This window comes from Saccoglossus kowalevskii, chromosome 17, assembly GCF_978046115.1.
Source record: "Saccoglossus kowalevskii chromosome 17, keSacKowa6.1, whole genome shotgun sequence".
Taxonomy (NCBI): domain Eukaryota; kingdom Metazoa; phylum Hemichordata; class Enteropneusta; family Harrimaniidae; genus Saccoglossus; species Saccoglossus kowalevskii.
The window spans coordinates 10279383-10297287 of record NC_140657.1 but is presented as its reverse complement, the minus strand read 5'-3'; the positions used below and the strand labels follow the sequence as shown (position 1 = coordinate 10297287).

Here is a 17905-nt window from a genome sequence, read left to right as displayed (position 1 = left end):
GGTGTTAACCAATTACAACAACTGATCACAGAAACTTTGTGAGGGTGTTAACCAATTACAACAACTGATCACAGAAACTTTGTGGGGGTGTTTACCAATTACAACAACTGATCACAGAAACTTTGTGGGGGTGTTAACCAATTACAACAACTGATCACAGAAACTTTGTGAGGGTGTTAACCAATTACAACAACTGATCACAGAAACTTTGTGGGGGTGTTCACCAATTACAACAACTGATCACAGAAACTTTGTGGGGGTGTTAACCAATTACAACAACTGATCACAGAACTTTGTGAGGGTGTTAACCAATTACAACAACTGATCACAGAAACTTTGTGGGGGTGTTCACCAATTACAACAACTGATCACAGAAACTTTGTGGGGGTGTTCACCAATTACAACAACTGATCACAGAAACTTTGTGAGGGTGTTAACCAATTACAACTGAACACAGAAACTTTGTGAGGGTGTTAACCAATTACAACAACTGATCACAGAAACTTTGTGAGGGTGTTAACCAATTACAACAACTGATCACAGAAACTTTGTGGGGGTGTTAACCAATTACAACAACTGATCACAGAAACTTTGTGGGGGTGTTAACCAATTACAACAACTGATCACAGAAACGTTGTGAGGGTGTTAACCAATTACAACAACTGATCACAGAAACTTTGTGAGGGTGTTAACCAATTACAATAACTGATCACAGAAACTTTGTGAGGGTGTTAACCAATTACAACTGATCACAGAAACTTTGTGAGGGTGTTAACCAATTACAACAACTGATCACAGAAACTTTGTGAGGGTGTTAACCAAATACAACAACTGATCACAGAAACTTTGTGGGGGTGTTAACCAATTACAACTGAACACAGAAACTTTGTGAGGGTGTTTACCAATTACAACAACTGATCACAGAAACTTTGTGGGGGTGTTAACCAATTACAACAACTGATCACAGAAACTTTGTGGGGGTGTTAACCAATTACAACAACTGATCACAGAAACTTTGTGGGGATGTTTACCAATTACAACAACTGATCACAGAAACTTTGTGGGGGCGTTATTCAATTACAACAACTGATCACAGAAACTTTGTGGGGGTGTTAACCAATTACAACAACTGATCACAGAAACTTTGTGGGGGTGTTATTCAATTACAACAACTGATCACAGAAACTTTGTGGGGGTGTTAACCAATTACAACAACTGATCACAGAAACTTTGTGGGGGTGTTAACCAATTACAACAACTGATCACAGAAACTTTGTGGGGGTGTTAACCAATTACAACAACTGATCACAGAAACTTTGTGGGGGTGTTAACCAATTACAACAACTGATCACAGAAACTTTGTGGGGGTGTTAACCAATTACAACAACTGATCACAGAAACTTTGTGGGGGTGTTAACCAATTACAACAACTGATCCCAGAAACTTTGTGGGGGTGTTTACCAATTACAACAGCTGATCACAGAAACTTTGTGGGGGTGTTAACCAATTACAACAGCTGATCACAGAAACTTTGTGGGGGGTGTTTACCAATTACAACAGCTGATCACAGAAACTTTGTGGGGGTGTTAACCAATTACAACAACTGATCACAGAAACTTTGTGGGGGTGTTAACCAATTACAACAACTGATCACAGAAACTTTGTGGGGCTGTTTACCAATTACAACAACTGATCACAGAAACTTTGTGGGGGTGTTAACCAATTACAACAACTGATCACAGAAACTTTGTGGGGGGTGTTTACGAATTAGAACAGCTGATCGTATTTTGGCTGTTTTGCATGAAGTTTATTTTCACTGATTTCAGATGAATTGCATGTTAAATACAAGAAAAAGGGTATGTTCACTGATTCAGCAAAAATAAATCTCTCCAGTATGTTGGCATTGACCTCCACTATGTATCAGTGATACTCCCATTGTAATGTCTTCATGCACATTTAGTACCATCATAAGAACCTTGTATTATTTTAAATTGAATACTATTCTTAAGATTCCTTGCACTCAAAAGAAAATTACAAACACATCTTCTCTCTCTTTCTAACCATAATTATATCTAAGTGTACTTCGATATAATGGTTGTGAGTTTGGGTCTTGGCTATGCCAGGTTGTTGTACCTTTGGCTAGATATTTTACTCCAACTCACTACGCAGAAGAAAACAAGAACCTGGTATGGAATGTTGACACCTAACCCATGTGCGCCTGTATATGGCAGCCAAGGTTGTATGCTCCTCTGGGAGTTGAGATGGCAAATTTGTTCAACACAGTACAGACCAACAAACTAGGGTTAAAATATGCAGCGCCCTCAAGTGAGTGACATCGTCAAATATTGGGCCACTATACAAATATGTCATTTGTGCATTATATTACTCTGATTTAGCAGTGTAAACAACACAGAATGCAAAGATTCTGATGAACCTTACCTACAGACGATGTGAAGCACTGATAGAGAGATATGCCCGATACCATAGCAACATGATGTTGACAGGCGAGATAACTGTGATCAACAACCACTAATGTTTTTTTCTTCCTACTTTTAGCTTTCCTTTTTATCTCTGCAGAAAGAAGATACTTTGAAAAACAGTGTTTCTTTATTTCTCGCAAATGAAAAAAATCATGAGAAAACTAACATACAACTACAGCCTAATATGCTATGCATTGTCATTATATTAAGTTTGAATGAGATTGTCTCACTCATCTCCATGGATCAGTTGCGAACGAGTCCATATATCTGATTTTATATATGCAAATTTCATATAAAAAAATGAAACTCAAAAAAGACATGAATTTTGAGTTTCTAAAATATAACTGGTTGAGATAAGCAACAGTAAGTTATAATAGAAGCATTGTTAAGCCAACAAAAACACTGAGTTTTAATTTTATGAATTTGTCAAGGAAACAATGCGATTTATTGTTATTTTACATGTTCACATAGTTTGAATTTAGCGAATTTTACTTAACCCAGTAAATAATTAATGCATTTACAGTATTTTGTACTTGTGTTGTGTCAACTATCATGCATTTTTAATATCTATCACAGTACAAAATGAATATTAAGAAAGAGTTCCTTTTGTAACCCCTAACCCTAAATCTAACCATACTACCCTACCCTCCAGCACTCCCTAATGAAATTGCATATACCCCTTCTGAAGACATCTATAATTATCTAGAGGGGGAATAGACAATTGAATTCGGGGAGGCAGGGGAGTTTAAAGTTAGGGGGTACAAAAGAAATTCATTCTGAATATTACAGATGATAGAGTCTTTGTATAGTTATTTCTTACCCTGTATAAGTCTGGATTCTGATTGTACTATATTCTTATTACTGTAAAAAACCAGTCGTCTCAAAATCTGTTTATTATCACCTTCAACATCCTCCACAACAAACTTGCCACTTAGGGCACTGTGACCTTCATACTTAATAGTTCGTTGACCTATATCTTGACCTACTGAGAGAAATGGCACCTGAAATTGTACAAACATTTCAACTAATTATGAACATAACCATAATCTCAAGAATATCGTTTTATCAAGTCACCCAATTACAGCAAATTTCACAAAGGTGTGAATATTTTTCATAGAAAACATTTACTCAGGACAACACTTGGGCCGCAATCAAATCCAAAAAAGACACTTTCATAGGATGTAAAGCTATTTGGTAGCACCTTCAATCATTGGCTGTTTTACTAGCACACAGGATAATTTATCATATGTGTGGTATGATTCGCTATGGCATTATGATTGGTTAAATTTTATTTATTGATTTGGAAAGACCTACGAGCACAAGTCCCATTCACAGGCTCCACACACACACACATCAAAATTGTTAATTGTTAATTTATAATACTTTTATGAATATTTTATATGAAAAATCTTATATACCAATTATGGTCAATATCACTCAAGTTACTATCAGATACTTTCATGCATACATATCCTCAATTTTATACACCAGTACTTAATGTGTGTCAATAGAAAAATGCAGGAATACTGATACAGAATTCTTCAGCCTATGCCCTCGGCTCTACTACTATAGTCAATTGGTTGCTTGATGTCGTTACATTTCCATACATACAGCATAATACCTCTATATTAGCACATTGCCTCCACACATAGCCAAAATGAATGGAAAAACATGGCATCAACACAGGCAATGTGTCAAGCCATGCTGAGTATACCCTGATAACATAATTGTTGTTTCTAGTCCTGAGGTTTGTAAATCAATCAGTTGTCCTCAAAACACTTTAAACAAATTTGTGTTATTGATAAACCTAAGCAAGCAAACCATATTTGCATGTAGTTACCGGTGGATGCGAATGAACCAGACTCTTGAATCAAATCATAGGCATCCATACTTAAGGTAGCGAGAAGGGAAATTTTCACTTTTTTCTTGATTTTTCAAAAATTGATAAAACGGTTACTTTTGACCTTGATACATCACCCCAGGTTTACAAAAGATCGAAATTGCGAAATAACGTTGCTCAAATTAGTGTTTTAAAACACTAGCAGAAAAGACTACAACTGCCGTTTCGTGGATATTTGCATAGTGTTTATCTTTGAAAGGGTTTAAATGATAACATCTTATCTGTATACTCTGTTGTTGACGATTCTGATATAACGGGTGATAAGCTTCCAGTTGCAAACAATGCGTGTTTATCTAACGTCCATTGTCAGCATTATTGTCAGTCGAGACTTCGTCGGAGAAACATGGTCATACAGTACTCATTTCGCCCAACCTTCCGCTTTTACATCGACCGCTTATCGCTTAATTTCCGACCACGTGGTCTTGTCCGACCGGAAACCGACCGCATTATAATCGTGTGTTTTTTTCGCTCGCTCGCTCGCTCATTGAAAACATTGACCGCTCGCCCAAACACTGAAAACTGGCACATGGGTGGTCGAAATGGTGGTTTTGATAGTAAAGTGTTAACATACAACTAGTATTAACTATTATTACATTCTGAACGACACTTCAAATCTAATAGTTGTATTACACTTGTATCGTGAAAGCAACTGAACGGGGACCTCTTGTTACGTGTTTTGGGTGCTTGTTCTAGATGTAATATTTTTTTTTTAATTTTAATGAGACAGTTACGCTAAAAAAAGCCTAGGTAACTCCTTTTGACAGAGCAGAGAAACGAGGAAATGTTAGTGATTAATTCCAAAAATAACGATACCGAATCCACATCGGTCCACGTCTGGTAAAATTTGACATTCAATTTTTAAAATTAAGTCACGATCATTGAATGAGCTCGGTCTATACCGTATACGTACCGCAAAAGTGTTCCCACAAAAAATATTTTCGACTAAAAACGGCCACATGCCCTAAAAAAATCGAACAGAGCTTGACATGTATGAATAATTTATTGGGCTTAAAAGAAAAACGTGTCAAATTTAGTTATAGCCATAACTATTTGGTGGCCAGTCGATGAACAATTCAAAGTCCTTCAGGGCTGAAAATCATCGACGCTACTCTGGTTTACTTTATTTCACAACTTGCAGAGAAAACTGATTCGCGTGAGCTCTAATGTATCTTAGCCTAGTATTTTCTTTTTGAACTAAGGTCAAATTCCATCAGTTTGTCAAAATATATGTTTTTCAGCGAATAATTTTGAAGCCTGTCACAGCACAAACAACTATGTGAATCGACGCCGGTGATTGGATTGTACGACGACCCTTCAATTAGCGTCAGATATGCTTTGTTACAACATCATTGATTGGCTGAGAGTCACCTGATCGGAGCACGAACTGGGTCACAGAACCATATTTGTCCGTATTATCAACAGGACTTTGCAAAATAACCACACCCACATTTTCAATCTTTTTTAGCGCGGAAGTTGCCAACAAATGTAAAAAAAATCGTGAATTTCATGGATTCGAATAAAATAAAGCAAGCGATTGATAAGGATGATTATTAATATTTTCCCCGATGCTCTTGGAATTTTTATTTTTTGTATTTCAAGGTAAGAAATGGCTAGCTGAAGTTGCATCGTCTTCAATGCGGTTGTTTCACCGCGAACAACTCTAGCTCTGTTTTGGGCATGGTTTAGTTTTGCGATGTAAAATAAAATATATATTAAAATAATAATACTTGATTAATTATTTGGGGTTTCAGCCCACAAATTACGGACACGATCTCCATGAATTACGGTCAATGTTTGTCTTCTCTCGGCTGATTGTAACGGTGTTGATCGACGCCCTTCCTAAACTCAGTATGGAGAAACCAACGGGGATCGACATTCCAAACAAACAATCGAAATCATCAACGAAAGACGAGATTTTTCTAGATATTTACAAACATACTGTCATGACAAACATATGTAAAATTAACAAATACATAAAGAGGTGTAATATTAGGTTTTATTTTAGGCTTAGAAATATTTTCTTTCACTCAGTCCATGCATGTAACTGCCATTTAGCTTTACGGTCCTTCAGCATCGGGGGAAAACAACAATAATTATACAAAACACATTGCGAAGACTCAACAATCAGGAAAAAAACCCAGACAACCCTGTCGTACTTGTGTTGAAATACATTTTGTATTTCACGTCAGAATATTGTTTAAAATAAAATATTCAGTCCAAGCCAAATCGAGGTCAAAGGGTCAGGTTGCGTGCATATAATTGTATATAGTTAAAGCAAAAAGTATTTGAACTTTTGTCAGCTGTTCAACATATATAAAAACCAGAAAGACAATTATAAGACAATGCGAACCTCGGAAATTATTCTGTTAGTCCGAATTTTAAATGCGCGCGAGCGAGCAGGTGGGCGGTGATATTTCGGGGTTTGCGCGGTCAAAAATAAAGCGGAAATTGTCCGGTCGAATTCAACAAGCGGTCGCAAAAGCGAGAGAAAAAGGTGATTGGAAAGCGGAAGCGGGCGGGAGGTTGTGCGAAAGGAGTACTGTAACTTTGCACAACTTTCTTTTAAATCGTTTTATTTTCCAAGTCAATATTCTATTTTACTAATACATTTTTTTTTCTAACGCAATGGCGAAGAAAAGAAAGAAAGCGTTGACAGACGAGGCAAAGAAAAATCTGCCACTCAGTGTCGCACTCTGACACAGCAATTTTTTTTCAAACATCGGCCATTTTGTTTCACCATGAAAACCGTTTTATTAGATGTCTTATCTGAGACACTTGAAGGATTAGCTTGTTTGTAAACTGTCAGCGTGTACAGTGTGACAGTAATGTTTGTCAGAGGATTATCCCTCGTTGTTCGTTTGCATAACAATGGAAAACCCGAACGTTCCTGGAGTACGGACTCAAATGCCAGCAGTTTTCTTCATTTTTCGCGCTCAAGCTTGAAATTATTCATTATCTGACACTCTTTATGAGTTCTATGATATCAGTGGTTAATATGTTTGGGCATCTTTAGTGTATATTTATAATAATGCAGCAAATCTACAGTGTTTTATTAACCAAAACTGTTTTTCGCGTTTTTCTCGAGTTGAAGTTTTGATCGAGAACGACTCATTGGGACCGCCGCCAAATCAAGTGCGTTCGGACTAGGACATTCAAACTCGCAGTTATCGTTCAAAAGATAATGATGGTGCGAAATATGTCGGGGTTTTTAAAGAAAATGCTTTGTCACAGAATAATAGTCTGTTAAAGGTGCCAAGTATGAAATAATTTGGGGACAAAAAAACAAACCTGCATAGAAATCGGAATAATAGGTCTTTTGATTATCGGAGACGCATTTCAATGGACTTGATTACGGACAATGCATAACTTAAATTTCACCAGGAAATTCCGCAGTGTGCTCTCGCAATCGCGTACTTAGTCATTTTTACAAGGTTCGCCATTTTTGATGTCACGTGATAATTATGTAAACAATGTCTGTCCAGTTTGTGCGAACTTGCACCTCTATACTTAGTCTTTTGATATATATAACCTAAATTACTGTTCTGAACGAGACAACAGACAGAGAATGTTTTATTTAAAAACGTCACAAAACCTTCTCGCTACCTTAATCTCCTGTTTTCAATCACACATAAATTACAATTTCCACAATCAAAAATTAGTAAGAACACCGTTGATAGACCGACAATGTGTGATGGTGCACGTTGTTTTCTGTTCTCTATTTAGTTTTTCACATTGTTTTTAACTTTCCAATTGATATAAAAAAAAGACTTGCTCTTTTTCATTATATTCTAAGAACTAATGCATTTTATGAAAAAATATTCACTAGCGAATGACAACAGAAATGGTTGTCAGAGTTTTTAGATGAGTTGCTGCAATTAAATTGGCCAGAATCTGTTCGAACAAGTCATTGAAAATGACACAGTCCCCGTTAAGTTCTCTTTGTGCTCGTCATATTAAAGCGGAGGGGTTGTCGCGAGCGTGTCCTTGAAACTTGAGTTCCAAGTGGCATATACAACAGATTGTTTATTTACATCAAAACACGTGTTTCGTGTCATAGTAATATGACCAAAATAAAAACAGCCGTTATTCAGCCATCTTTGATCTGATTATAAAACACACTGATATGTATGATGTATGTGCCAAATACGAATGAAAATGGTATATAAATTGTGGAAATATAGTAGTAAGGCCAAAAAGTCAGATGGCTGTCAATCGACCATCCTTGACCAGATTTTGAAACAAATTGTCATGGACATGCATCCTAGCATGTATAAAGTACATGTATGTGCCAAATTTGAATGAAAACTGACCGAGCACGTCCAAGATGCCGCATAAAAAAACAAAAACAAGATGCCTGCCAGTCGACCATCTTTGATCCAATTGCGAAATAAATCATCATGGACGTGTATCCTAACATGTGTAATCTATGTACCAAGTTTGAATGACAACTGACAAAGCATGTCCAAAATACAACATTTTCAAAAAACAAGATGGCTGCAAGTCGGCCATTTTGAATCGAATCGCTAAACCACTGCATGTGCATATGTCCCACATAAGGTACTAGGCACATGCGAAGAATGAACGTAATCGGTCCACAGGATTCTGAAATATGACGTTGGATAGACCTAGGCACGGACAGAGGGACACACGGACGGTCGGACGAACAGACTCAGGAACTCACGGATGGTCTGGGACATGTATCCTAACATGTATGATCTATGTACTAAATTTGAATGAAAACTGACAAAGCATGTCCAAAATACGACATTTTCAAAAAACAAGATGGCTGCCAGTCGGCCATCTTTGATCCAATTGTGAAATAAATCATCATGGACATGTATCCTAACATGTATAATCTATGTACCAAGTTTGAATGAAAACTGACAAAGCATGTCCAAAATACAACATTTTCAAAAAACAAGATGGCTGCCAGTCAGCCATTTTGAATCGAATCGCTAAACCACTGCATGTGCATATGTCCAACATAAAGTACTAGGCACATGCAAAGAATGAACGGAATCGGTCCAAGGGATTCTGAGATATGACTCCGGACGGACGCACAGACACACGGACGCACAGAGACCGAATTATAAGTCCCTGTTTTCGGACTTCGTCTGAACGGGGACTAATAATGCACATGGTACACTGTGGAAAGATGAATACAAACACGGATTTAAGTTGTCAAGTATTATACCTGTAACTGTCTATCCATGCCAGTTGGCGATAATTCCATGACTTTACTTGATAATTCACTTTTAATACTGTCCATATTATCATACTTATGTTCTCGATGTAACAAAACCACAATAAGTCTCTTAAATCCCGCTGAGTCTGCAAGTTGTTTTCTGCCTTCTCTGTCACCAAATAACCATTCAGTTTCCCTATGAATATATGAATATATCAAATTTGAACATAATCAGTCAAAGCATGGCTTTGCATTCATTAACAAAACGGCCGCCAGTCGGCCATTTTAAATTGGATCTCAAAAATAAAATGATGTGCATCAAGGTCCCATAATGTCCAACGTATGTACCAATTAAGTTAAAACAAAATCCATCAATATATGCTTGATTTTGATGATTTTTTAGCATAAATCAGATTGTGAAACGAATTGATGTGCTTTTGTATAATATTATGTATGATGTATGTGTGAAGTTTGATTGTGATTGGTCCAGGCATGTCTAAGATACAGGTCCGGATGCACGCACTGATGCATGGACAAGATCAAAACATAAGTCCCCATTTTCAGACTGCGTCTGAACAGGGACTAAAAACAACCACATGTACAGTTTCTTGAAATGAATGTTTTTATCAGGAAGCAGCATTAATGTTTCTAAAATATGATTTAAAATCAGTCCAAAAATATAATCTAAAAGTGTGTACATTGTATTACTTTTATCTATTCATAAATTGATCGTAGTTGCAAATGGCAACCAAGATTTGGTCTGGTCCAAAATTATCTAAAATATCACCAAAGAATGTTTAAAAATAGACAGGAGGAAAAAATTGTAGTAGATTCAGTTCGGAATTTTACTCACCTTCCTTGTGGGACAATAAAAACAGCAAATATTTGGTGATGACGCCTGGCATGTAAGTTGTCAACTATGTGTAGGGTATATCTTGGGATATCAGAAGAACTGACACAAAGATCCAACGAGATATCTTCATCAATATGACTTCTAAAATGAATAACACAATGATCCAAAAAGTTTTTATCAAATGTACTTGTTATAAAGAATGTATTGATTGATACTCATGGCTAACAACTGCAAAACATGGGGGGGGGGGGGGGGGGTTAAACATGCACAAAGCAAACCTAATCTCTTTATTTCACATAAAACTACTCCAAGAAATGAAATGTTACAAAATTAAACATGATTTCATTTCAACAATAGCATTTATGTTTCAATGTGATGTATGTGGCCAGTTTGAGTCATATGTATTTCATCTAGTGCAGTATATGCAGTATAATAATAAAAAATCAGCTGTTGTTGTTTTTTGTGCTTGCCAATGTTTTGAAAAATATTCAATATATTGGGTGTATTTATAGTCATACTGGCCTGCATTTTTCTCTCTAGTCCACAAGAAAAAACAAAACAATGAGTAGTGCAATTTCCCTGTTACGCTATAATTCACTGCCGTTTTCAACCCCAAAATTAAGATACCGGTATAACCTTTTCATCACCGGTTCCCTCTTTTTCAAAATTCACAAAATAGTCCTGTTTATAGTCTGGACTTTCCATCAGAAGATTGAGACCAAAATAGCCAATTTTTTTTGAGTAAAAACTAAAAATTTACTAAAATTTTGTCTGTTGGCTTTAAAATTAGGGTTCATTTCCAGAAATATTGTAGAATTTATCAGGAAAAGTGCAGACAAATTTTGGTGAGAAAGTCTGGTGGTGAAAACGTTAATGCTTGTCATGTGCATATTATTAAATTATCCAAAGTTTCAAAAATTGGATGCGTGAAAATAATAAATAAATTTTACTGTATTTATATCTGAATGCAAGTTATGAGCATTACTATGGAAACCATGTAAGGAACTAGACATTTCCAAATTAACATACAAAACACATTTTACACATTACGATAAGCACATCATATAAAAATTCACTGAATACATTTGCATATATCACAAACAGAATCTCAGATTTCATGCCATTCTTCAGTTAGTAAAATAGTGAATAATTTAACACAAACTAAGACTCACTTGTTAACTAAACTTTGTCTAATCATTGCATAATGCTGTTGTTCTTCCACAGCTTTCATGACATCTAGAGTTGTTTTCACTCTGTTCAGTTTACCACTGTCATCCATACATACTTCAAGTAACTGTTATCAAGATATGTTAATGTGTTTAAATACTGCAGATGTACTTATATGGTCATTGATTGCACCAAGTAGCACAGGGAGGTAACCAGTAAGTGTCTCAGTTTGGGGGACAGAGTTTTAAGCGAACTAAATTAGTCACAACGTCACAACTGGGAGTTGCCCAGTGAGGGGCCAAGTAGAGTGCACAGAGAGCTAGACACCCAGAGAGTGGGTTGTACAGATAGGGGTACAGGAAGGCACCCATCAAACAGGTGCCCAGTGAAGGTACCCAGGGAGTGTGACAGTGAGTTGTACAAATACAGAAAACCAATGAGTGAAACAGAAGCACCCAGAAGAGATTGGGCACAAGAGGGGGGGGGGGACACAGGTAAAGACACAGGGAGTTTATGGCACTTAGATATACTATAAAATGATTACCGGTAATTTTCACTGGGTTTAAATTTCGCTGATTTCCATTACAGGCATATTCGGTGGGTTTTAAATTCTCGGTTTTATCATTAAATGTGTTCTATGCTAAAATTGACATAATCCTGGGTTTTAATTTAACACATTTTCCAGTTAGTGAAATAAGCAAAATTAAAACCCTTTTACAGCACAGTGATATTTTAAATAAAAGGAGTCTTACCTTGTTTTCCATTTGTGGTACACTTTTAAACTTTGTACATACAAAAGCAAATGTTGGAAGTTGAAAGTCTCTTTTGGTGGTATCACTTGATATGTTTTGTTCAACTTTGTGAACTCTCACCATCCAACCTCTGAAAACACAGAAATTTTTTAATTATTCATGAATAATGCATGTTAATCTTGGCTACAAAGCTGACGCTAAGGCCAGACTTTTTTTATTCTTTGTTTCTGGATTTTTTATAAGGCAATTTTTTTGAGGAGGGCGAAAAAAAAAATTAATTCTTTTTTTCGATTAGATTTGTGTGATTCTCAAAGAATTGTAAGTGAGATCATTGATCAGAGAGAAGTAATAAAATAAAATGTTATTCTATGTATAACCTTGTTTCTCATATGCGTGAGAATTCGGTACTTTGATCATGATACTCCCACAAAAATGCAACTTGGGTTTGCTATGCGGCGGGCAAAAAAAAAATGAAGAAGAAGTTTTTTTTTAGCAATTTTTTGCACTTAAGTCGGCGGGCGCGAGAAATTACGCTGAAATAAAATTTTATTTTGATTTCATTTTTGGCTCCTGTTTATTCGACGGGTTCGCGAAACAAGGGATAATAAAAGTCTGGCCTAATCCATAATAAAACTAGATCTAGGGGTGTAATGGCACTAGATCTAGTGCTGAAATGTATGCAAAGTTGTTTTTCTTCGAGCAAAAGAAAAATCACAGATATTGTCTTAAAATGAACAAGCTAAAAAATAAACACTCAATGTAGATGGGTGGCAAGTAAAAGCTTAATGATTTTAAAGATTAAGAGGTCAGAAACATTGATGGAGAGACAAAAAATTCATGATCATCTTTGAAGACGCGTCTAAGTGTTTTCTGACAGATACACATTCTATACCTTACGTATACACAGATATATAAAGTCATACATACTCATCTGGAAAGTAGGTCAATAATTTCTGTAAAATATGACCCTGTGCTAAAGATATACAAATATAACGCCCACCAATCTTTAATATTCTATTAATCTCTGCAAACATCTTGTTAACTTGTTCTTGTACATCTGGAGTATCATCCGTCATCAGGGCATCTAATGTGCCTTTATCTAAAACTACATTAAACTCACTGTCAGTGTACTCCATCTGTTAGGATATAATTTTATTTAGGTTGAGGTAAGTCACATGGCCATAATAGAATCTATACTAAGTAAACATCATGTGACACATAATCACAAATAATAAAGTAACTTATTGAATTTAATCTCCAATTTTCCTTAAGATGTGAAGCTAAACCTTAGTATATGTTCCAACTTTAACACACCTCAATGCATGGCGAGCCCAAACTAATACACTAAAAGTTAATACTTACATTTAACATGTCCATATTTTGATAAACCATTTTTGGCCTTTTTTCTGCATTTCTTGATTTCATTTGCTTTATAACTATGTCACTGATATCAATATTAATAATATTATAATAACCAATATCATAAAGCTGTTCACTGAGTCTTGAATTACCACACCCCACAACCAATACTTTATCAACAGGTTTGATGTATTTATGTAAGACTTGACTCAATTCAGGATATTCCCCATACCTAATAATTAAGAAGCAAAATGTTTGTTTATCACATTAAATAAAATGTGTATCAGTGAATTTCACGGATCCGTCAACCCGACTTTTGATGGCAAAGTTCAAGAAATTCAACTATTCTATTCCTTTCAGTTTATTACATTGTACAGTTCAAAGCTTATAAAACGATTATTTCACAATAATATGCCATTTTCTGTTCAAGATTCCATGCTTTGTGCGAAACCAAACAAAAAACAGGACAAACTAAGGTCTTACATCATAGTGGTGTCAAAACAACACAAGATTCAACATAAGCAACATTTTTTTTAGGATATTTCCACGCTTATTAAATGTGCTGTACGCATTTGATAATTGTTTGTTTTGATGAAGTTTGCCGTGTTTCTTTCTGAAAAGATTGGTATTTCAACACTGAACTATTAAAAATGAAATTCAAGTTCAAAATCCAATCATTTGATTTTAGTGGCATATTAGATTTGCAGCTTTCACATATGCGAGATGGAGCAGTGATCAGAAAATCACATATGTATACATACAATCTGTAAAAGTACTATTAACCACTTGACGAATCAGAAAAATCTATTTTTATTTTCCATATCACATAAACATCTTGTGATATTTTCCAAAACTTGCTAGGATTTGTTTTTTCCGAACTGATTTTTTTTTTGGAGAGACAATTTAGAAAATAAACACACTAGATTGCCAACATGAAGTATTGGTTTACTACAATCTTTAGTTATCTAGCCATACATAACTGAAAGCTCCAGAAAACCTGCAGATAGTATACATGTATATAATACTAAAACAAATTTTGGCAGTATGTGTGATGTCATGCTATGTGATATGTATTCCTGGTCTGTCCTGTATCACTCTGTGTAGATACGCACAATATGCATCTATGTGATATGTATTCCTGGTCTGTCCTGTATCACTCTGTGTAGATACGCACAATATGCATCTATGTGATATGTATTCCTGGTCTGTCCTGTATCACTCTGTGTAGATACACACAATATGCATCTATGTGATATGTATTCCTGGTCTGTCCTGTATCACTCTGTGTAGATACGCACAATATGCATCTATGTGATATGTATTCCTGGTCTGTCCTGTATCACTCTGTGTAGATACGCACAATATGCATCTATGTGATATGTATTCCTGGTCTGTCCTGTATCACTCTGTGTAGATACACACAATATGCATCTATGTGATATGTATTCCTGGTCTGTCCTGTATCACTCTGTGTAGATACGCACAATATGCATCTATGTGATATGTATTCCTGGTCTGTCCTGTATCACTCTGTGTAGATACGCACAATATGCATCTATGTGATATGTATTCCTGGTCTGTCCTGTATCACTCTGTGTAGATACGCACAATATGCATCTATGTGATAAGATTGTTTGATGAATGGTTCCATAAATTGGTGAGGTTAAGTAAATGATTCTCATAATGTTCTTGAATTGCAGTTCACTCCCTTGGCTAATGCCTTATTATGTACTCTGTTTTATAGCAATCTTTTTTATGTATATCTATTTTACAAAACAGTTTGTTGTTGTTTTTTTTGTGTTTTTTTTAAATTATAAACTTTTAAATTTTATTATAAAATTGTTTTAATCCAATACACCACTTTAAAACCTATCCAAAAAAAAGGGCCAGGTTATAAACTCTCTGGACAACCCTTCTAAATCATGGCGCATGACATTTCGTTGAATGTTGTTGTTTTTTTACAACACCTAGGTACTAAATTATAATAAAAATTGTATGTTATAATTTCATGTATTAGTACATCAAAACTTGTCATCAAATTCAGGGCTAGGCACTAGGCCAAATAAAATAATTTTTGTGTTATCAATAACATACCTACTCATATTTTTGAAAAATTAAAATGAGCCCAACATTATTTATTCATATATGCAAAATATCCTCCATCAATCTTGTAATTATTTATTTTGATTTTCGATACATCTCATTTTAAATTTTTTTTTTTTTTAAATTAAATCAATGGGGGGGGGGGGGGGGGCAAAAAAATGGAGATACATATCATAGCATAAATATCAGTACTCTAATGAAGGCATGGTAAAAACAAATCATCCCTCCAGTCCACAACACTGAAGTCGGGGGGGGCTATACAAATTGTATTTAGGCACGAATATAAAAATACATATGATAGTTGGCCTAAATTATTAATATGAGCATTCTTATGAAGGCTCGGTAATAACAACAACCCTCACTCTTTTTGGTCAACCCTCAAGCCCACAACGCTGTAGTTGATGGCAAATTCATGAGCATACCAATAATATATTACCATTCAAACGCTGCCTGGCCCCTCTTTTTGAAGAATGAGTCCCAGTACTTCGAGGAACTGAATTCCGCATGGGATGATGGTAGCAGATCCATTTAAACAGCAAGTAAGTCAGTTCACTGGGTTCTTGTATCCTTAAAAACATAGAGCTGTGAGACACATGCAACCGGAAGTGTACGAACAAGTTGACCAGGCCGATACGAAAAGGAAATTTATGTCGAACAGCGCCGCCTGTGGTGACATTCAACCACAGTCTGACATACAGTTGTACATGATTCGACAGTGACGCATTATTCTGATTATTCATGCGAAGAATGGCTGGATGGCTGGGATAGATCAGAAAGAGATTGAAATTTCAAAAGAAAAAATTACCAAAGAAAAAAAAAACGCGATTGTATATGTGTAGAGTTAGCACCTGACGGTCACTTGAGAGGGGAGGGAGTCCATATCACGCGGGAATACAATTGGATATTTTCGAATCAAGTAAAATTAAACAGACAATCCATAAGAAATGATGCAGGCCCGTAGTTTGGGGGAGTTCGGGGGGTTCAGTCGAACCCCCTAAACTTTGGAAGTGAATATAATTATGGTCGTAAATTAGTACATAAGTTTTGTAAATTTCTATTGAGAGTTAGTTTCAACGCTTCCAATGCTGCAGTAAGGGGTGAATTAGGAAGACACTCAGTTAGAGTTTATGTTAATATTGAAATGGTCAGATTTTGGCTGAAACTGATTCAAGAGGACGGCTCAACCATTTTAAAGGAATGTTATAATTACCTATACCATAGAGCAGAAGGGGGGTCTAGGTGTTGAGCTTTAGAGGTAAAAAATATTTTATGTACATCTGGTTATGGACATGTATGGTATGAACAAAGAATTGATAATAGCGAGATGTTCTTCAGTGAATTTAAAAGAAGATGTTTTGATATATCTAGACAGAATTGGTGTGCAGAAATTAATAAAAATGTAAAGCTTCAAACATATTGCATGTTTAAACAAGATTTAATATATGAAAGATATCTTGCTGCTATTTCGTTGGCTACTCCTATCTATTTATGTGCTATAACTAGACTTAGAATTTCCTGTCATCCCCTAGAAATTGAAAATGGTAGAACATTGGGTATTCCACGTGACCAAAGATTATGTCCATTTGGTTGCAGGGTCACAGAGGACGAATATCATTTTACTATGGTTTGTCCAAAATATGAAGCACTTAGACAAAAATTCTTACCAAAATATTATTTTTCACCACCAACCAAGATAAAATTCATTGCATTGCTACAGAGTACTAACTCGTATATTTTACTAAGTTTGGGTGAATATTTGTTTAAGAGTTTTCATTACAGAGAAACTGAAATGGAAGTATGATTTGAAGTATATGTATCTTGTAATTTTAAAGCGACCGTGTGTAATTTAAGTTTTGAAATGTAACAGTACTTTAGGCCGGTGGCCATATAGTGCGGAATAAAGAAATAATAAAAATAATAATAATTAGTACATATTAAAACAAACAGTAATAATTAAAATAATTATCATCGTTTAAATCACTTGACCAACATCAGACTCGGTTGAAATTGCATAGTAATAAGCATTTTGATGGCAACGAGCTTCAATCGTGAAGTTATACCGGCTTTGATTGGCTGTTGCTGAGTTGGGAGGCTAAACAGCAGTCA

The 17905-nt window shown here is 35.6% G+C and overlaps 1 protein-coding gene across 1 annotated transcript in view; it reads right to left on the bottom strand.

Annotated features, from left to right (window-relative positions):
* Positions 1-16434, bottom strand: part of LOC100374670 (eEF1A lysine and N-terminal methyltransferase-like) — a 33318-nt gene extending 16884 nt beyond the window's left edge. Inside the window, exons 1-9 of the mRNA XM_085491817.1 lie at positions 16236-16434; positions 13700-13928; positions 13265-13473; positions 12338-12467; positions 11591-11712; positions 10419-10559; positions 9575-9761; positions 3301-3481; positions 2440-2571 (exon numbers count right to left, since the gene is read on the bottom strand). Coding sequence (XP_085347943.1) covers positions 2440-2571; positions 3301-3481; positions 9575-9761; positions 10419-10559; positions 11591-11712; positions 12338-12467; positions 13265-13473; positions 13700-13928; positions 16236-16327 — 1423 coding nt within the window. The 5' untranslated portion in view covers positions 16328-16434. The remainder of the gene's footprint in view (positions 1-2439; positions 2572-3300; positions 3482-9574; positions 9762-10418; positions 10560-11590; positions 11713-12337; positions 12468-13264; positions 13474-13699; positions 13929-16235) is intronic.
* Between the last annotated feature and the right edge of the window lie 1471 nt (positions 16435-17905).